We start from the raw sequence: 20,589 nt of genomic DNA on the forward strand, positions 1-20,589 counted from the left end.
TCAGATTATAGCCTAACACTCCACTTCCACCTAACTTTGCCTCAGAGGCCAAGATGTTATTGTGCTTCAATGATAATAATAATAATAGCAGTCAATACTTACATAACAGATCATCTGTGCTAGGCATGCTACATAAAATCACTCATTTAATCCCACGACAGGCTCACCTTTGTACTCCAAGCAGTTGCTCCTCTGTATAAGTGGAGTTCCCCTCACCCTGTCGGGTCTGACTCCATTCATTCTCAGACTTCTTTTCCTTCTGTCCCCTCATGCAGTTACAGCAACCACAGGGGTCATGACTTTCAGGAGGTCTGTCTTCTGGGTATTTGTTTCTTCTGACTGCATCAATGTAAGCTGCAAAACAACAGCACCTCCATGAGGGTTCACTCTGACCTGCAAATCAACTTTGCTACTGGCCTTAGCTATCTGGGAGGCTGCCTGTAGGCCAGTGAACGTTTGAGGGCCAGGTTAGTGGTGTCATACTGACTTTTACAGATCCAAATCCATACAAAGCAGAAGAAACATCTTCCTTGAGAAAACAATACAGAAAATATAGAAGCGATCATGAAAAACTTTTAATGTCAGAAACATGAAGCATTAAAATGTCCATCACCCCTATATGCATCAGCCAGCAAATAATCTTGACTCAGGGCCAGTAAAGGCACTCCAGAGGCATCTGCCCAATACCTTGGATTTAGGGCAGCACCGGGGAAGTCTATTTCTCTGTGGTTCATGGTCAGAAGAGAATTGTTCATAACATATTATTTTTTGTTGCAATGCTTTCCACCACTAAGATTTAAAGTAGAGATGAGTTCAATGTTTAAACAGTTATAGAACTAATATGTACAAGACATTTGGCTAGATAGATCAAGGAGGTGTATCGGTAAGATCTACTCCTGACCACAAAGAGGTTACTGCTTAAAGGGAGAGGATTTAATTAATCTTAATGCCTGCAGGGTGTGAAGAGGGCCATAGCAATATAGTCAAAGAAGGCAGAATGCTCATGTCCTGTCTAGAGGATCTGGGTAAGACAAAAAACCCTTTTCTCCTGCTTAACATCTTAGTGACTACCCATTGCTCCATGTTCAGATCTCTTCTCATGGGCCCAGCCTGTCTCTTTAGCTTCAAATCTCACCACAAGCTCCTCTGTACTCTACCTTCTACCACAACAATCTCCCTTCAGATCAGCAATGCCTTGTTTTCTCTGGGCCTTAGCACATGCTGTTCCTTCTGCTTGCAAAACTTTTCCCTAAGTAGGTCTGGCTAGCTCCAGTGTATCCTTCATGTCATCATATGTAACGCTTTCTTCATGAGGCCTCCTCTGAAACCCAAGTCGTGTTGAGTACCTTAACAGTATGCCCCCCAAAACCTACAACCTTGCTGTGTAGCCCAGGACATTTTGGCCTTCTTTCGTAACTGACTGTTTACCTGTCAAACTCCCTCAGTAGACTGAGAGTTCTGTGGGCTCAGGGGACCATGTCTGTCAAATCCATAATGCAGAATACATAATAGGCATTGGTTCAGTCCTCTTTGCCTGACTGTAGGATGGAATAGGCTGGCCTATCCGTCCCAGTGCTGGATGCAGGGACAAGACGAAACCCAGGTCGAGGGTCAGGCAGCCCAGTTTGGAGGCAAGGATAAGGACCGGGTAAGCAAGCTGCGGGAGACCGCGTTACCCCGCCCACCTTGGCGCGGGCGGGGCCTGATAGCTGCAGGCCCTGGGCGGGGCTGGGGGCCGGAGGCAACAAGTCGTCACAGGTGACAGTGGGTACCGAGCCGGGTCCTCAGCTTGAGCCAACGCTCCTGGATTCCATATCCCGGTCCCCTGTCCTGGACAGTCTCCTACCTCACCAGGAACCCCACTCAGCCCCAGCATCTTCTCATAGGCCTCTGTCCTTCATCTCAGGCCCAGGATCTCAGCCCTTTCAGGTGCCATCAGGAGTCCCATCCCTGATTTCTCCGAGACCCTGCCCTGTCCCACCCTCTGGCCAGAACCTGGTACCTTCCGTCCAGCGCTCCCCGCTGCCCAAAGTCGCTGCCATATCGGTTCCCAGCCAGCAGGTCTGCCGAGCCTCCCCCGCGCCCGAGGCTAAAAGGGAAGGGGGGCCAAAAAGCGCGAGGCATGCTGGTCATTGTAGTCCAATCCATAGGAACTGCGGCTCACTGGACTACAATCTCCGGCCTGCATTGCGCCAAGGGTCGCAGCTGCAGTGGTGTAAAGGGGCGCGACCCTTGAAAGGCCTGTGGAAGCGTTTTGCTGCCAGTTGACTGCCTTCTGCCTAGCGGCTCATAGCTGCTACTGTGACAACTGCAGGCAGAGCTTTTCCTCATCTGTACTGTCGGGATAGTGGCTTCCACGCCGCATAACAGCTGGGAAGTTCAAGGAGACGCGATGAGATCCATTGGGGAAGACATTGCAAACTATGGGCTAGAGGGTGACGTTGTGACTATTTTTAGCCTCAGGGATGTCCTTTGAAAATATACGCTGACGCCTATTCTGTGTAAAAGTGTGTGTTTGGTCCAGGACAAGTTTTGGTGATGTTGAACCCAACCCTGGGAAGAATCAAGGAAATAAAAAGGTGAGAGTTTTATGTGGTTAGAAGGGAGCGTCTCTGGCATAGTTTCATTAGAGTGTCCAATAGAAGTCAGGGGTAGAGAAAGGAGAAAAAGGCAGGTTTTGGAACTGGCGTTAGATTCCTATCTTTGCTTTTCCTTAGTCTCCATCCATCCCAGGATGTCTCAAGTCTCCATCAGACATCCATCCCTGAAGTCTCCAGGGCCCCTCTGAGACTTCTCTCCTCCACTCCATTCGTTCACTGGGCCCATCCTCTTTTCTGAAGGACCAGGCCCTAGGAGATGAGTGAAAAGGAAATGAAGAATTATCCCTGCATTTTTCCACTCAGGTTTACATGGAGCCTAGCAAAGAAAAAAAACGATTCTTAAGTGTCCTTACTGACTTATCCCTGCAGGTGAATTGGGATGGCCAAAAATCAGGTCTGCAGAAGTGAAACATGATCATGTACATCCCCAAACAAAAAATCACCTGGAATTCACTGAGATCTTACTCAGGAAGGCCAAATAAGTTATGTCAATTATGATATCAAACAGCAGCTACTTAGGTAGTTGGGGTGGAGTGGGGGAGATATACAGCCCTAGACACAAACTGAAAAGGTAAATGCCTTCAGTTGTAAGCAGTTCCATCCCTTCCCTGCAGTCATGGCCCTGGGATACATGAGCATCAGTGTGTACACAGAAGGCTGGGTCCTGAAGAAGCCACTTGTGCTCTCCAGACAAGGGGTCTGATCAGGGACATCCTTTAGGTGGTTAAATATAAAAAGGAAGTTTATTTAGTTTAGGGAGGCTAGACAGACTACTCTAGAAGATGGGCAGGGAAAGGTGGAATATGTCTTGAAGTCCAGGGGCACTGGACTAGAGTCAAAGATGTCAGAATACCATGAAGTCAGAGGTATCTGGTTGACAGTGGGGATGTTAGAGCATTATATGGGAGAAGTTGGATTGAGAAGAGGTGCTATGAATTATGGGGCTACTTAGGAGTAGGGTCACAGAAAAATAACCAAACTGATCATATCAACCACAGCCTTGTCTAACTCAATGAAACTTTGAGCCATGCTGTGTAGGGCCACCCAAGATGGACAGGTCATGGTGGAGAGTTCTGACAAAATGTGGTCCACTGGAGAAGGGAATGGCAAACCACTTCAGTTTTCTTGCCTTGAGAACACCATAAACAGCATGAAAAGGCAAAAAGATAGGACACTGAAAGATGAACTCCCCAGGTTGATAGGTGCCCAATATGCTACTGGAGATCAGTGGAGAAATAACTCCAGAAAGAACGAAGAGATGGAGCCAAAGCAAAAACAACTCTGAGTTGTGGATATGACTGGTGATGGAAGTAAAGTCTGATGCTCCAAAGAGCAATATTGCCTAGGAACCTGGAATGTTAGGTCCATGAATCAAGGCGAATTGGAAGTGGTCAAACAGGAGATAGCAAGAGTGAACATCAACATTTTAGGAATTAATGAACTAAAATGGAATGAAATGGATGAATTTAACTCAGATGACCATTATATCTACTACTGTGGGCGAAAGAATCCCTTAGAAGAAATGGAGTAGCCATCATAGTCAACAGTTCAGTTCAGTTCAGTCGCTCAGTCGTGTCCGACTCTTTGCGACCCCATGAATTGCAGCACGCCAGGCCTCCCTGTCCATCACCAACTCCCGGAGTCCACCCAAACCCATGTCCATCAAGTCGGTGATGCCATCCAACCATCTCATCCTCTGTCGTCCCCTTCTCCTCCCGCCCCCAATCCTACCCAGCATTAGGGTCTTTTCCAATGAGTCAACCCTTCGCATGAGGTGCCCAAAGTATTGGAGCTTCAGCTTCAACATCAGACCTTCCAATGGACACCCAGGATTGATCTCTTTTAGGATGGATTGATTGGATCTCCTTGCAGTCCAAGGGACTCTCAAGAGTCTTCTCCAACACCACAGTTCAAAAGCATCAATTCTTCGGCACTCAGCTTCTTCACTGTCCAACTCTCACATCCATACATGACCACTGGAAAAACCATAGCCTTGACTAGACGGACTTTTGTTGGCAAAGTAATGTCTCTGCTTTTAAATATGCTATCTAGGTTGGCCATAACCTTCCTTCCAAGGAGTAAGCGTCTTTTAATGTCATGGCTGCAATCACCATCAGCAGTGATTTTGGAGCCCCAAAAAATAAAGTCTGACACTGTTTCCACTGTTTCCCCATCTATTTCCCATGGAGTGATGGGACCAGATGCCATGATCTTAGTTTTCTGAACGTTGAGCTTTAAGCCAACTTTTTCACTCTCCTCCTTCACCTTCATCAAGAGGCTCTTTAGTTCTTCTTCACTTTCTGCCATAAGGGTGGTGTCATCCACATATCTGAGGTTATTGATATTTCTCCCGGCAATCTTGATTCCAGCTTGTGTTTCTTCCAGCCCAGCGTTTCTCATGATGTACTCTGCATATAAGTTAAATAAGCAGGGTGACAATATACAGCCTTGACGTACTCATTTTCCTATTTGGAACCAGTCTGTTGTTCCCTGTCCAGTTCTAACTGTTGCTTCCTGACCTGCATACAGGTTTCTCAAGAGACAGGTCAGATGGTCTGGTATTCCCATCTCTTTCAGAATTTTCCACAGTTTATTGTGATCCACACAGTCAAAGGCTTTGGCATAGTCAATAAAGCAGAAATAGATGTTTTTCTGGAACTCTCTTGCTTTTTCGACAAAAGAGTCCAAAATGCAGTACTTGGATGCAATCTCAAAAATGACAGAATAATCTCTGTTCGTTTCCAAGGCAAACCATTCAATATCACAGTAATCCAAGTCTATGCCCTGAACAGTACGCTGAAGCAGCTGAAGTTGAACGGTTCTATGAAGACCTACAAGACCTTCTAAAACTAACATCCAAAAAAGATGTCCTTTTCATTTTAGGGGATTGGAATGCAAAAGTAGGAAGTCAAGAGATACCTGGAGTAAAAAAATTTGACCTTGGAGTACAAAATGAAGCAGGGCAAAGACTAACAGAGTTTTGCCAAGAGACCGCAGTGGTCATAGCAAACACCCTCTTCCAACAACACAAGAGAAGACTCTACACATGAACATCACCAGATGATCAATACTGAAATCAGATTGATTATATTCTTTGCAGCCAAAGATGGAGAAGCTCTATACAGTTAGCAAAAACAAGACTGGGAGCTGACTGTGGCTCAGGTCATGAACTCCTTATTGCCAAATTCAGACTTAAATTGAAGAAAGAAGGGAAAACCACTATACCATTCAAGTATGACCTAAGTTAAATCCCTTATGATTATACAGTGGAAGTAACAAATAGATTCAAGGGATTAGATCTGATAGAGTGCCTGAAGAACTATAGATGGAGGTTTGTGACATTGTACAAGAGGCAGTGATCAAGACCATCCCCAAGAAGAAGAAATGCAGAAAGGCAAACTGGTTGTCTGAGGAGGTCTTACAGATAGCTGAGAAAAGAAGAGAAACTAAAGGCGATGGAGAAAAGGAAAGATATACTCATTTTAATGCAGAGTTCCAAAGAATATCAGGGAGAGATAAGAAAGCCTTCCTCACTGATCAATGCAAAGAAATAGAGGAAAATAATAGAATGGAAAAGACTAGAGATCTCTTCAAGAAAATTAGAGATACCAAGGGAACATTTCATGCAAAGATGGGCACAATAAAGGACAGAAATGGTATGGACCTAACAGAAGCAGAAGATATTAAGAAGAGGTGGCAAGAATACACAGAAGAACTATACAAAAAATACCTTCGTGACCCAGATAACCATGATGGTGTGATCACTCACCTAGAGCCAGACATCCTGGAATGTGAAGTCAAGTGGGCCTTAGGAAGCATCACTATGAACAAAGCTAGTGGAGGTGATGGAATTCCAGCTGAGCTATTTCAAATCCTAAAAGATGATGCTGTGAAAGTGCTGCACTCAATATGCCAGCAAATTTGGAAAACTCAGCAGTGGCCACATGACTGGAAAAGTTCAGTTTTCATTCCAATCCCAAAGAAAGGCAATATCAAAGAATGCTCAAACTACCACACAATTGCATTCATCTCACACACTAGCAAAGTAATGCTCCAAATTCTCCAAGCCAAACTTCAGTAGTACGTGAACCGTGAACTTCCAGATGTTCAAGCTGGTTTTAGAAAAGGCAGAGGAATCAGAGATCAAATTGCCAACATCCATTGGATCATTGATAAAGCAAGAGAGTTCCAGAAAAACATCTTCTTTATTGACTACGGCAAAGCCTTTGACTGTGTGGATCACAACAAACTGTGGAAAATTCTGAAAGAGATGGGAATACCAGACCACCTGACCTGCCTGTTGAGAAATCTGTATGCAGGTCAGAAAGCAACAGTTAGAACTGGACATGGAACAACAGACTGGTTCCAAATCGGGAAAGGAGTATGTCAAGGCTGTATATTGTCACCCTGCCTATTTAACTTACGTGCAGAGTACATCATGTGAAATGCCTGGCTGGATGAAACACAAGCTGGAATCAAGATAGCTGGGAGGAATATCATTAACCTCAGATACACAGATGACACCACCCTTATGGCAGAAAGCAAGGAAGAAGCAAAGAGCCTTTTGATGAAAGTGAAAGAGGAGAGCAAGAAAGTTGGCTTAAAACTCAACATTCAGAAAACTAAGATCGTGGTCCCATCACTTCATGGCAAATAGATGGGGAAACAATAGAAACAGTGAGAGACTTAATTTTGGGGAGCTCCAAAATCACTGCAGATGGTGACTGCAGCCATGAAATCAAACGATGCTTGCTCCTTGGAAGAAAAGCTATGACCAACCTAGACAGCATATTAAAAAGCAAGACGTTACTTTGCCAACAAAGGTTTGTCTAGTCAAGCTATGATTTTTCCATAAGTCATGTATGGATGTGAGAGTTGGACTGTAAAGAAAGCTGAGCACTGAAGAATTGATGCTTTTGAACTGTGGTGTTGGAGAAGGCTCTTGAGAGTCCCTTGGACTGCAAGGAGATCAAACCAGTCAATCCTAAAGGAGATCAGTCCCGAATATTCATTGGAAGAACTGATGCTGAAGCTGAAACTCCAATAATTTGGCCACCTGATGTGAAGAACTGACTCTTTGGAAAAGACCTAGATGCTGGGAAAGATTGAAGGCATAAGGAGAAGGGGAAGACAGAGGATGAGATGGTTGGATGGCGTCACTGACTCGATGGACTTGAGTTTGAGTAAGCTCCGGGAGTTGGTGATGGATAGGGAGACCTGGTGTGCTGCAGTCCATGGGGTCAGAAAGAGTCAGACACTACTGAGCAACTGAGCTGAACTGAACTGAACTAGGAGTAGGGTCCAGGTTCAAGAATACCGGACAAGATTTGGGAAGCTGAGGCCTCTTGGAAATATCTGGTACCTCAATGACGTTTCCCGTTATCCTCTGAAACCTCACTTCCTCCACTTCTAGATGGCTCAGTGACTTCTAGATCAGTAAAAAATGGTTTAGCATTGCAAGTTTCTCAGATATTACCATGCAAATATGTCCTTCAGCTCATTTACACCTCAATTAACACTTCTGGGTGAATTTTTCTGTGACTATATCACCAGGACTAACTTAGAACTCCAAATCCTCAACATTTAGAACACTTATGTGCCAGTTTTTGCTTAAGCATGCCAACCACACAACAAACATAATTCCCACTGTCAAATTCAATCTCTGTTTGGTAAAAGAGGAAACTGTGGGCTTAAAGGGCTCAGGATGGAGGTGCTGGGGAAAGTAATCAGCAGGAAGAGTGAGAGCACCTGGGAAGGAAATAAGGGATGAAAACTTGGCAGTTCTCAAAGAAAGGGAGGTAGGTGCAGAAAGAAGTTCAAAGAGATGAGAAAGGATGTCCACAAATCAAGGGGGAAGCTGCTGAGCAGAGCCACACAATGTTTCCTAGCAAATTCAATAGAATTGAGTAGTACTAGCCTGGCTTTGGGAAATTGTGTTCAAGACCTAGGCTGGGAGGCCTCCAGTAACTCATCTGCTAAACCACTTCACCTAGAACCAGCCTCAGATTTCTATCAGTTTCTCTATTTTTAGAAAAATTTGTTTAACTGTAGTGAATTTTTGCCGGTGATACTGATGTTTGCTGTGTGCCCTATATGATTGAGGTGCTGCCCTATCCAGCCCTGGAAGAAAGATACTGAATAAATCATCCCTCTGTTTGATGGAGCCTGTGCTCCTGCGCTGACTTGTCAGTTGACCTCCCATTGGATGCAGGGAGAAGCAAGGGAAGGACGCACAGCAACTAGCCCACCCCGCCACCTGTTCCTGCTTTGGAGCCCTGGAATCCTATGTTAGAATAGGGAGGAAGCCGTCCACCATCCTGTTGTCTAGACATCAAGGAAGAAATATGGGCTCAGGGAAGCTGCAGGGAAAGGCTATACTTGGATTTCCTGTCAGAGGTGGGGTCCTGTATTTACATAAATAGTAAGATTCTCCAGCAGAAACCCCTCTAATATAGCTTGCTAGAGAGCAGAATTCAGCATGAAGTGAATTCATCCTTAACCTCTTCCCAAAGGGTATTTATATTTGACAACAGGAAAGTCAACTTGGCTAATGTGTTATTTCAATGTCAGTTTCAGAGTAAAGGCTTTCAGTCTCTTGTTGATACCAGTTCACCCCATTTCTCCCACATATAAATTCCTTAGGACTAACAGCTCATATTTGTATAACATTGTCCAGAATCAGGGGGAAGTTTGTGGCCTTATAATGAAGATGTCAACTGAGTTACCTAGAATGAAACCATGTCCTTAACCTAATTAGTCCAGCATGATAAGGAACTGAACTAAGTCCCCCTGGCAGTCAGAGTAACAATAACGATTCAAAAAGAATCCAGTACTTCTAGACATTGTTAGGTCACCTGGAGAGTTCTATCCCAGTGAATGGATTTTTGTACTGAAACTGGCTAGGAAGTCATGTGTTTTTTGCATTGTGGCTTAAATAAAATATATCAATTATTTTTTAAATGTTATAGAATTGCTGTCACATGTTGGGTACTCCAGGAAACAGTCTCTGAGGTTTGCATGCTGAAGGTTTATTGGTGAGTGTTCCTAACATTAAGTTGTGAGTTATAAGGGAAGCAGAATTAAGCAGAGGGAAAAATTGATATAAGGAGTCCAGGTCTTCACTCCCACCTCCACTCTCACCAACCAGTCATAAGTCAGCTATGAGCCCTCAGCAGCCAACACTTCCAGCAGTTTAAGATCAAGGGTCTTGATCCTGAAGTGGGACCTGGGTAGTGGTACTCCACCTTATCTGCTGCAGTTGCCAGCTATCCCTTTTACTTTCCAAGTGTCTCCACATTTACTATTCCATTTTACCTACCAAGTAGCCTGTGAGATAGACAGGGCTAGGCTGGGATCATTCTTCCACATTGATGCACACTAACACATAGGAAAATCTAAGTCCCAGAGTCACCCAATACTTGTCTCTGGCTCCCACCCAAAATGATCTCTGCTCAAAATATTGTGTTCCTTTTCTCTTATATCTTGAGTTTACCAAATGTAGAATATAAGAACCAAAAAAGATAGGGAAGACCAAGTAGTCTACCCACCTCACTTTAAAAGTAAGAAAATAGTTTCAGAGGTGGGGATAGTTTCACCCAAATCAAGCTGCAAGTCTGTGGCAGAGCCCAGCCTTTTGACTAGATGCTCTGCACTCACAAGCCAGTCTTCACGACCTCTGATATACTTGGCATGATGTACCACATAGAAGCTACAGATGTGAGCAGGTTACAGGCCCTGCCCTAGAGGATATTAGAATCCAGTAGGTTTCTTCAGAACACTTTAATAGTTTCATTGAGACAAGTAGAGTGAAACTTTCTGTTCTAAGCTTTCTCTCTCCTGTTACTTCACAGAGTCTAAATCCAGAAGAAAATAGCATATGGTTGCTTCAGAATGGCTAATTTGTATTTTCCTGGGTTCTAAACTGTCATCAACCAGATGCTTATGGCACTCCATGCAGACATACCCAGATGACTCTTCCATTGACTCTCCCCAACCAAGATTCACTTCCAAACCAGTGTCGTGGTAGAGATTACTAAGAATGCAGATGACTTTCTTTTTCTCATTCTCTTTAAATGACTTTACAGTGTTTATGAACCTTCATTCTCTTTCTCAGACACAGAAATCATAGCTGTGTGGGGCAAAGGGGGTAGATTTAGGTTTATGAAGTCATAGATCTATCCTTTCCAGTGCTATTCCCACCACTAGGATGAAGGTGAATCACGTCTACCTGGGGCAGGCAGAGGACATTTGCCTTTATATTATTCAGCTCTTGTCACTGGAGTGTCTGAATCTAAATGCATTGTGCCTCTGGTGTTCTCACCCTGCAGACCAACTGCTGACAGTTGGTCACTGTTTATAGCTCCTTTTCTCTCCCTTCTATTGGAGCGGTTCGTCCTCATCACTACTTAATAAATAAGTAGTGATTTATAATAATAAATAAATAAACAATAAGTAAATAAATCAAGTAAAACAAGGCAGACCTAATCAAACGTTCTCTCCACCTCCCATGTTTCTCAGAGAGCTCCCCACAGGGGTAGAAGCTTGTACACGTGCCTTACCTCCAAAAGGAGGCCCCAGAACTGCTAAAACACTCTAAGAAATACTCATGGGAGCATAGACCTTAAAAGAAATTAGACTGCAGGTGAGAAAATAACTTTAATGCCAAGGAAAAAGGATCAGTTCACTTTGTCATTTTCCTTGCTCTGGCTCTGTAGACTTCTCCTTCCTGTGACTTTGAAATGGCAGGGAGGAGCAGGCTGTGTTTCTAGGCTGACTGTCCACGTGGGAAAGAGTCTCTCATACTGGCAGCTCCCTCTCAGATCTGGAGGGATGCTAGTGTCCTTTCAATCTGGGAGTAAATGGGAAACAATAATTTATATTTGGTTCATTGCCTCTACTGATGCCATCACCTTCTTCCTTACAGTCACAAGGCAGTTGCATCATCATCAGATCCATTGGGATCCAAGGTTGGTTTTAAAGAACCTGCAAAATAAATACATAATGAGGATGGGTGAAGTTATTAGCCATGGTTGGGTAGGGAAAGAAGAGTCTGGATCTTTGAGAATATCTCCTTTCTGGTTAAGGAAATAGAGACTGAAAGGAGGAGGAAGGAGAAGGAAGGAACCAGGAAAAAAAATGCACCTTCTCTGCTGAGGGGCATCCTTTGCTGTTATTCATGTTGATGTTCTTCATCGAGATAAGAGTGATGCTCTCTTTCTCTGCATTGGCTGTGGAACCACTGGGGAAGGAAGGGAACATGGATTTTAGAGAGAAAGAGCTGCAGGGCATTGGGGGTCAAGGAATTGTTGAGGGGGGGGTGTTGAAACTTAAACCTTTGTTTTGAGAAGCCTTTATTTTGGTGGTAGACTGTCGTCAAACGAGTATGTGCTTTGAAGCCCAAAAGACTTGTGTTTAAATCTTAGTTTTATTACCTACTACTTGTGTGACCTGGACCAAGTTAAAACCTCTCCTGTGTGCTAAGTTGCTTCAGTCGTATCTGACTCTTTGTGCCCCTATAGAGTGTAGCCCACTAGGCTCCTCTGTCCATGGGATTCTCCAGGCAAGAATCTTCCCGACTCAGGGATCAAACCCACATTTCTCATGTCTCCTGCACTGGAAGGCAGGTTCTTCACCTCTAGAGCCACAACTTCTCCTTAACTTTTTTAATGTGTAAAATGCAGAAATATCTGCCTTGAAGAACTCTAAGGACTTGAGATAAAATTACAAAATACCTAAGATAGTGCTTGGCACATACAAAGTATTCAGAAAGTGGTTCCTTAAATACGTACCCTCTGCTTAAGGAGTATATTAGAATCTGAGTTCCTTCACTTTTCATGAAGAAATTAATAAAGACTTAGCCTTGGGGGTAAAGGATTCCTTGGGAGTAAAGTCCATCTCCTCTCACCTGACTATTTCCTTTCAGTTCCACCCCTATCCTGTCCACCCCCAGCCCTGGCCTCAGTGAGGCTGTCAGGACTTTGTGTGTGTATGTGTGTGTGTGTGTCTGTGTGTGTGTGTGTGTGTGTGTGTGTGTGTGTAAAAAGCAGGAAGCATTGGTTCCCTCTTGGAGTGGAGGAGTAAGAGGTCAGTAGATGATTCTTTTCTTGCACTCCTAACAGTCTTACCTTTCAGAGAGCCCTGAACTCCCAGGTTTCTGGGGATCTGTAAAAACCCAAAGGCACAGGTTGGAGGCCACAGGCTGTAACTCAGAAGCTCAACTGGCCCTTCAAAGCCCACCTAAGTGGACCCCCCCACCTCCGCCCCGGCTATCTCTCATTTCCCCTGCGTGCTGTTCCTTCCCTCAATTCCTGGCTCGGTGTCAGGCCTAGAGTCTGGCTGTGGGTCCTTCATCAAAGAGAGGCAAATGGGGCCCTGAGAGTCAGGGCATGTACCTTCAGACTCCTTGTTCTTCCGACACTTAAACCTTAGACTGACCACACTGACCAGGACAATCACCACAACCACTAGGATGGCAATGAAGCTGATAACACCTGAACAGGAAAAAGAATGGGGTGAGGGAAAGGCAGAGGAAGGGACAAAAGAGGGCAACAGAAGTCCAAATTCCCTTCCCAGCTGAGTGCTGTTTATACAGGTTCTGGGAGCAAAGTGAATTCCCCTTCACTCCCAAATGAATGCGCTGTCAGCCTGTATCTCTAGCCAAAGTGACCTCCACAGCCTACCCCATCCTCTCTTAAGAACATGGAGTCCACCAGAGTCCAAAAGAGCTGAGTGGAGGGACAGTGGAGGCTCCTTCCCCACCAGCATCTTCCTCATCAGCCAACCCTCCCGAAACAAACGGGCAAGATTTGAACTTGTGTTCCCAGACCCACAGTTCAAGTCAGTTCACAATGAGCCTCCCCCCCCGCCACTCCCTACATTCTCCCTCTCACCAAATGCAGCCACAGTGAGCACCGTCTCTGACGTGGGGCTGGGTGGGACAGTGGAGTCTGCTGTCATCCTAAAACTCATGTTGAGTGATGTGGAAGTAGCATTGTGAGAGGTGTCTAGAAAGGAGTAGCGAGGGATAGGAGTGTCAGCGAAGGGACTGACTCAGCCTACATGAGAAAGCCAGCCCCCTCCCACTTCCCCCAGGTAGAGGACTGAGGAAGAACTCCCACAAAAGACACTCTCCCACCCTTCAGAGCTGGGAGACATGGGATCACAGGAAGAGAACTGCTGGTTGCTTGTGTTCCTAGTTCCAGAGGACTTCAGAAAGTTCAGGATGCTTCCCCTCATTATGCTCTTCCCACCACACCCATGGGGCCTAGAGGAGGGCTGTGGAGATAGGGAGCCAGACTGGGCTCCTAAAACAAAACACGAGGAGCCGTCTGTGTTTTCCCAAATGTTGAATTGGAAGGAAGGAAGGGCACTGGATGTTTGTCCCCAGGCACTGACCTAACAAGTCAGGCTGCCAGTTAATGGACACAAGTTTCTGATGCTCTTATAATGCAGTACAGTTTCCATCTCTGCCCAGCTTCAACACGTTTACTGCAGGCCTGATTGCAATTCCACGATTCCACTTCCTTATCCTCACCCCACCCCCCGCCCCACCAAATAAGGTGGGAAGTATAAAAAAAGTCACAGAGCAGAGGGCTGGGACAAGAGAAAGGGTCAGGGCACTCTCCTCTGTGAGCACAGACAGGACATACCTCCGCTCATGCTGTTGCTGCTCCTGCCACTGCTCGGAACATCAGTGCCTGCACCATAAAACAGGGCCCAGATGGAAGGTACCCACCCACTCCTGGTTTTCTCCCATACTGCGGGGTGAAGGCCAGCCTACCCTGAGAAGCGTGTAGCCCTTTCCCAACCTTTTATGCCTTCCTTTCCATCATTTTGCGTTTTCTTACCCCACCTCCCCCCCATTTATCTCATCCATGCCTTTATCAATCCTGAGTCCAGGGTCCTTTTACCTTCACTGTGACCCATTCCTAGCTCCATTCTCCCCACCCTCACCCCCAGGCCACTCTAGTTGTCTCCCAAAGCGGGGTACCACTGATGTGGATCCTGGTGCAAACCCTCACTGTGGGGCAGGACCCTGGGCCTCCTGAGTGAGGAAGAAGGAACCCAGTCAGACATGACCCAGTGTTTTTCCACCCCCAGCCCCAGGTACTCACTGAGTCCTGATGTGTGTTTCTGTGACTGGGACCAAGTCAGTCCCGGAGAGGACAGCAAATGACCAGCCACGGTGCTTGAACTCAGAGTCACGGCTTCCGTGGAGAACTGTGAGGGCGTCTCTGACGCTGCTGCAGATTAGGAAGCGCATGTGGCCTGCTTAGGGCCTCAGCCAGCATGTGACCAGGAAGGCTCTTTAGTCCCAAACCTGCCTTCAGTTCCTCTAGGCCTTTACCTTTGCAGTGCCCTCTGCCTGTGGTATGCCCTACTGCCCTCCACCCCACAGCCTTCATCTGACTGACTCCTTTTTGGGCCTCAGCTTCAGAGACCACTCAGTCTGGGATGTCTGGCCCTACATCTGAAGTGGTTGATGTTGCCTGGGTTCCCATAGCACCTTTGGCTTATGCCCATCACAGCCCTTCCCCGCCTCCTAACTGTCAATGTGAGGTCCTATTTACTTGTCTGGTCCCCTATTACTCTGTATTGTCCGTTAGAGCAGACTCTGTGTCTGCCTCATTGTTGGACCCTCTCTGGATGGCATCTATAACCTGAGCAGCAGGGTACCTGTGGTCCAGGTGCCGGACAGTGGGCTTAAGCTGTTGACTTCTGTGGAAGGACCTGCAAATATAGGCGAAGGGCAGTTGGAGGCTGGGCAGGTTTGGTGATGCCACCACGCTCCCTAGCCCACCCAAGAACCCTTGTGCTCCAAGCAGGTCTAAAGGGCTGGGGAGAGGGCTGGGCAAGGGGCAGGACTTGGCCACCCGGCAGCCACACTCACTTGTTTTAGGGGAAGTTGGCTCTGTGGTTGAACTTTGACTGTTGAAGGCTCCTGAAACAGATCATCTGAGACTGAGGATCCACTGCCTCTGACTGCTCTGTCTCCCTCTCTTCTTCAATAAGCTGGAGTTTTCTAGACTTTTCTCCCTACCCCACCCACCACCCAATCATCCATCTCTCTCCACTCTCAAGGCATGTGAGAGATTACTGCAAAACGGGCCTGGAGCTCTTCTTTCTAAGCACCCAGCCCTGAATGATGGAGTAGGCCCTGTGAGCTGGACGCTGAGGCCGGCAAGAGAAAGGAGAACATATAGACTAGCTTGGTGAGCTTTCTGCCCAGTGCCCACCCTGGAGAAGAACTCAGGCCTTTTGGCTTCCAGCCCCCTGTGCTAGAAGACAGACACCCTGGCAGAGGGCTAGAGGATGTGACTCCAGCTCATGGTACTGGCTTCCTCTGTGACTCAGTCGCACTGTCACCACCACTTCACAGTTCAGTATCCCAAAGTCTTTTCCGGTCTCTTCAACCCCATGTGGGTTACATACAAACCTGACATGAGTACAGGGGAAGGTTGTTTCAAATTAGCAATATGTCCGAGGACAGAGGGCCAGTGACAGGCCACGTCTAGACAAAGACCCAGAACTCAGGTCTCTCACTGCAGCTCTCACTACAGTGCTGCAGAGCCATTCCTTTTCTGTGAATGCTGTCATCCTGGCCTTGCCCCAAGGGAAGGGGATGAAAAGATGTGGTGAATAAGATGGAGTTAGGGGCTGGGCTTGGTGTCTGGGCTGTCTCTCTGTCCCTCCAGCTGGAGGTGGGGGCCTACACATGAAGCAAGTTCTGAGGTACATACTGGAGGCAGGGAAATTCTAGAACGAGCAACCAGTGTACTCTAACAGGTAGAGGCTACTTTGGAAATGGTCACTGTTAGCCGAACCCAGGGAGGAGGCGATTATCAGGAGGCCCCGGTCACAAGCCCTTGTTCCCTTTTGTGTACGTACATGTGTGTGCCTGTGGGCCTCCATGCAGAGGTCGTGTGTGCTGGTGTGCCCATACATGTGTCCCCTGTGTGTGTGGGACCTGAGAGGTCAGGTTGTGTTTGCTCATTTTCCACAATGAAATCATTCCTGAAACCTGTGAACAATGTGAAAGGAAAACATCGTGGGGAAGTGGAGCCGCCCAGCTGGGTTCCCGTCCTCCACTGGCTGGGCAGGGACTGCAGCCACTGGCCTGGCCTCCTGCTCCCTCGGCCCCTGGTCAACAGGGAAGCAGCAGACCTGGAAGCCCGGGGCCCGGGTAAACAGAGGCGGCTGAGGGCCAGGGGCCCGCCCAGCCTGGAGCAGCCTGCTGGTCTGTTTATTTTCTTTAACCACTGCCTTTCTCTGTGAGGCTATCACTCAGATGGAGAGGAATTAATTGTTTCCAAGCCCAAGCTTGCCCAAAGCCTGGGCCGTGTTTTTCCAGGTCACCATCTCTCATAGCCCCATTCCCTCCTTGGGTAGGGGTGTCAAGCGGGGAGCTAAAGCTTCTAGGTGCGCCAGCCTAGAGAGAATCTTTCCCAGCTGGAGATGACCCTGGGCAAACACTTTCAATCTGAGGCATGTCTATCAGTTATTGATAGACATCTATCAGGTAGATCAATCTATCAGTTATTGATCAAGCATATCTAAGGTACCATCTTAGTTCTAGAAGGTTATAACTTTGGTTTTTAGTGGAAAGGCACAGTTCACTGCCTTCTTGCACTTTTCTAGAAGCAAAACTAGTTAGAAGGAGTTTCAAAGTCACAAGCTCCAACTCGCAGTGGTCTGCTCTCTCTTTGTCTCCCGTCTCCCCTCCCCCGACCGGAACACTGTGTCAACAGTGGATTCCTCTTTGAAGAGAGGAGGGACTTGTGAAGCTCGTGTTCCTACAGGCCCAGGTGCCTCAGACCACTGGGCACGCAGAACTGGAAGAACACTGACCACAGGGATTTCTTACTTTCTTGGTCCTCTCCCTTATCCCTACCTGCTTCATTCCCTTCTAGCCTCTCTCCTTCCCCTCTTCACCACCACCACGCTGTGTTCCTTAGCAGCATAGTTGAGTAGTTAAAATTATGGATTTTGTAGACTGACGGTCTTGGTTCAAGCCCTGATTCTGTCACTTACTGTCTGAGCTGGGCCTCAGTTTTCTCTTCTTTAAAATGCAAGTGATTTTAGTAGCCCACAAGTTGTGATGATAAGAAAATTCACACAGAGCACTTAACACAGGGCCTGACAGCTCACGCTCAAGAAATTCTGGACATTTTAATTTTTGCCCCCTTCTCTTAAATCCTCCAAGTTTCAAGTCTGCCCTGAATCTGCATCTCCATACTCAAGTCTCTCTGTGAGCCTGAATATCCTGGAAAGATTCTCCAGTACAACAAAGAAGGCAACAGTGAGCGCTCTGAGATCCTGGGAGGAGCGGTTAGGATGCTCACAGCTCAGGTAGAAAAACTAAGGACATTCCCAGCCCTGGTGCTTGCCTGGGGCAGGATGGCAGGTAGGGAAGCTGGGAGAAGCCTAGGTTTGTGAAAATGTCCCCTCATGAGTCTCACTTTTTAATTTCCTCCTCTGCCATTTCTGCAGTTTCTACAACCACCTAGTCCCAAGCCCCAGGTCAAGTGTGTGACTCTGTCCTCCTGGGAGGGGGTTGGGTGGGGCGGGATAGGATTGAGATGATTGGAGTCTTTGGGCTTTCAGAGACATGTCTGACCTCTCCAGGAGACAGACTGTTGGAGTACTCAGGCTCTCTTACCCACCATTAAGAAAAAACCATCCTCCCTCCCCTCCCTGTCCAAATACTCTGGAACTTCCTTCTATCGCTTTGAGCACATGCTCCTAAATCCTCAGTAGAGGGCTTGTGAAGGGTAGAGTGGGGGTGGGGAAGGGATGACCAAAGGGAAGTTTCTGCCCTGTGAGTCAGAATCTCCTGGATTTCTCATGATTCCCAGCAACTGCTCCCTAATTAGAAGACCCCTTATGAACTACCTCACAAGTCCTAAGCTACCAGAGCCCTGAGATGTTTTGTTCCCAAGTCATTAATTCTGGGGATTGTTTCATCTGGCCCCCTAGATGAAATGTGTACAGCTTCTTGGGCAAATAGTTCCTTGTATCTAACCTGAGTCCTCCTTGCTGTGATTTGACCATAAAGTCAATATTTGGAGATCCTAGGTTGTTATTTCTCATATGAAAGAAGAAAAAAGGTCACCTGTGAAGCCCAAGGTACAGACCATTTTGTGCTAGGACAGCCTGGAGGGAGCTTTCCAGCTTGAACCTCACACCAAGACAGTCACTTCCCACATTTCAGGGGGCCAGCCTCCCTGGGGGGCCCAATTCTCCCTGGAAAGTTTCTCACCAAAGCGTCTAAGAATATCTCTATGTTACAGCTGCCTGGGAATGACCAGCTCCCCACCCAAGTGATCCCCTTCATAACAAGGCTCTGGAATTTCCCTCCGGCAGAGTGAAGCCCTGGATGTAGAGCCTGCGTGCTGTGTGTGTCCCAGAGGAGGGACAGGCGCCCAGAACTGCAGGCCACCAGAGAGGAACTGCTGAAGGACAGTGGTGGGTGCCTCTTACCTTGGAACAGGAGGAAGCCCAGGATGGCCCAGCGCAGCTGTGTTTCTCCGACGCTCCCCATGTCAGCTGGGTCTGCGATGGGCAGGCAGCCTCTGAGTGGAAGCTCTGTCCATAGTGGAGAGGAGAGAGGGACTGCTGGGGCGGGGTGGGGGGTGGGGGCCGGCTCTCCAGGAGCTTCCTGTCAAAGAATAGAAGGAAACAGATTGGGACTGGCTCCAGGGGCCCTGCTCAGTCAGGCAGCCCAGCTGAGGATGTAAGGCCGAAACAGCAGCGCCTGCGCCTAGGCTCCTCGTGGCCTTGGCTAGGGCCACGTGGTCTCCGCCAGGACCTGGGCACAAAAGCCAGTGATGGCGACCTGGCCCCGCACCCCCACTCTTCCCCTCTGCAGGGGTCCATCTGTCCCTCCGCACACCACCCGGAGGCTTTCTTGGAGTATCACTCTGTCTCACTGAGCCCTAAAGCTCGGCCCACTGGCCACCCACCCTCTGTAGACTCTGAATCCTCTACACATCTCTCCCTCCTCAGGACTCCAGATCCAGCTGGGACTCCTTGAATCTTTCAGGGAGACATTACAACATTCTTGTTATTCTGCATAGAAAAACTAGAGAACCATGTTCTAAGCATCCCTCCCTCAGCCCTCCCCTCATGTTGGGGTCAGGTGTTCCCTGTGCTCCAGCAGCACCCTGTCCTTAGCATCCAGCCAGCCAGTTGCACTCACTCTGCAGGTCAAGTCAGAAACCCAGTGACCAGCAGCTTAAGTGAGGTTGGAGGTTGAGTGGGGTCTCTAAACATCAGTGTGTGTAGCAGCTGGGCTGAGAGATAAGGAATCAGGAGGCTTATCTTCTGGGATCAGATCACTGGGTGAGAGGAGTTCCTAGGGGGTCTCCTGGTCTCCAGACTAGAATAAAAGGTGGTGGCTGCACAGTGAGGAACAGATTGAGGGATGGCTGGTCCTATGGAGTTAGCTGGGGACCAAAAGTTATCCTTTATATACTGTTTCCAGAGAGAAGCGAGATTAGTGGGCACTTCTTGTAACTCAGAAGCATTAAAGCACACACATTCACAAATGAAGTTATAGACGAATGCAAATAGACATAACAGAGTTCATACTTGTAAAAACCAATGAAGAAAAAGCACAAAGAGAAAAGAATGCCTTGATTGGGAACGATAAATATCAAATTCAACAAGATGATTATCCCTAGGGTGAGAAGGAGGGGAGAGGTAGGGAGTGAAGCTTCTATTTGTAATGTTTTAGTTCTTAAAATTCTTTGAAATAAATGTGACAGACTATTGAGATGAACAGAGCTGGTGGCTGGGCCAGAGAGACTTAGTATATTATAGTCTGCACTTTTCAGTGTGCTTGAGAAATTGCTTTAAAAAAAAAAAATCAAAGGATAATGACTTCAGGGAATCAGTTGGGATGTAGAGCCGGCAAGTCCTGGGGAGCAGGGGTGGGGTTAGGACAAGTGTTTGGGATCCTGTGGAGGAGGGATGAGCAGGCAGACTCAAG

General features: G+C 47.2%; 2 protein-coding genes and 1 long non-coding RNA gene across 7 annotated transcripts in view; 1 reads left to right on the forward strand and 2 right to left on the reverse strand.

The window, feature by feature from the left end:
- The window catches only part of DNAJC18 (DnaJ heat shock protein family (Hsp40) member C18), a 37,278-nt gene extending 26,544 nt beyond the window's left edge, over positions 1–10,734 (reverse strand). Inside the window, exons 1-2 of one of the 3 annotated variants that reach the window (XM_081500957.1) lie at positions 10,564–10,734; positions 168–354 (exon numbers count right to left, since the gene is read on the reverse strand). In XM_081500957.1, the coding sequence (XP_081357083.1) occupies positions 168–271 (104 nt within the window). In that variant the 5' untranslated portion in view covers positions 272–354; positions 10,564–10,734. Of the gene's footprint in view, positions 1–167; positions 355–1,428; positions 1,708–2,002; positions 2,086–10,563 lie in introns of those variants that run through there. The other 2 variants (XM_081500956.1, XM_081500958.1) reach the window with 2 other exon arrangements.
- Positions 2,213–20,381, forward strand: LOC145510231 (uncharacterized). Of its 2 annotated transcripts, XR_014056889.1 has the most exons (5): positions 2,213–2,579; positions 9,569–9,634; positions 11,524–11,566; positions 17,803–18,003; positions 18,963–20,381. It is a non-coding gene; the product is annotated as an uncharacterized LOC145510231 (long non-coding RNA). The 2 variants fall into 2 exon arrangements; XR_014056890.1 differs by lacking the exons at positions 2,213–2,579; positions 9,569–9,634; positions 11,524–11,566 and adding an exon at positions 16,002–16,331 and having other exon boundaries at positions 17,803–17,948; positions 18,890–20,381.
- ECSCR (endothelial cell surface expressed chemotaxis and apoptosis regulator) lies at positions 11,237–19,196 on the reverse strand. 2 transcript variants are annotated; one of them, XM_081500960.1, is made up of 10 exons: positions 19,080–19,196; positions 15,490–15,540; positions 15,276–15,329; positions 14,714–14,842; positions 14,249–14,296; positions 13,490–13,603; positions 12,992–13,090; positions 12,725–12,761; positions 11,742–11,838; positions 11,237–11,582 (listed from the first exon to the last, which is right to left on the reverse strand). In XM_081500960.1, the coding sequence occupies exons 1-10, from the start codon at positions 19,138–19,140 to the stop codon at positions 11,574–11,576; spliced, it is 699 nt and encodes a 232-aa protein (XP_081357086.1). In that variant the 5' UTR covers positions 19,141–19,196; the 3' UTR covers positions 11,237–11,573. The 2 variants fall into 2 exon arrangements, with proteins under 2 accessions (XP_081357086.1, XP_081357087.1); XM_081500961.1 differs by lacking the exon at positions 15,490–15,540.
- Positions 20,382–20,589: the final 208 nt, after the last annotated feature.

The sequence above is a fragment of the Giraffa tippelskirchi genome, chromosome 6 (assembly GCF_054371585.1).
Source record: "Giraffa tippelskirchi isolate mGirTip1 chromosome 6, T2T-mGirTip1v1.2.pri, whole genome shotgun sequence".
Classification (NCBI taxonomy): domain Eukaryota; kingdom Metazoa; phylum Chordata; class Mammalia; order Artiodactyla; family Giraffidae; genus Giraffa; species Giraffa tippelskirchi.

Coding starts and splice junctions, on each gene's coding strand:
- ECSCR (XM_081500960.1), bottom strand. CDS start 19,140: ATGGGGAGCGTCGGAGAAACACAGCTGCGCTGGGCCATCCTGGGCTTC. Junction 13,091..13,489: donor GCTCACTGTGGCTGCATTTG/GTGAGAGGGAGA, acceptor TTTCCTGTTCAG/GTGTTATCAGCTTCATTGCC. Junction 11,839..12,724: donor AGTTCAGGGCTCTCTGAAAG/GTAAGACTGTTA, acceptor TTCCTTCCCCAG/TGGTTCCACAGCCAATGCAG.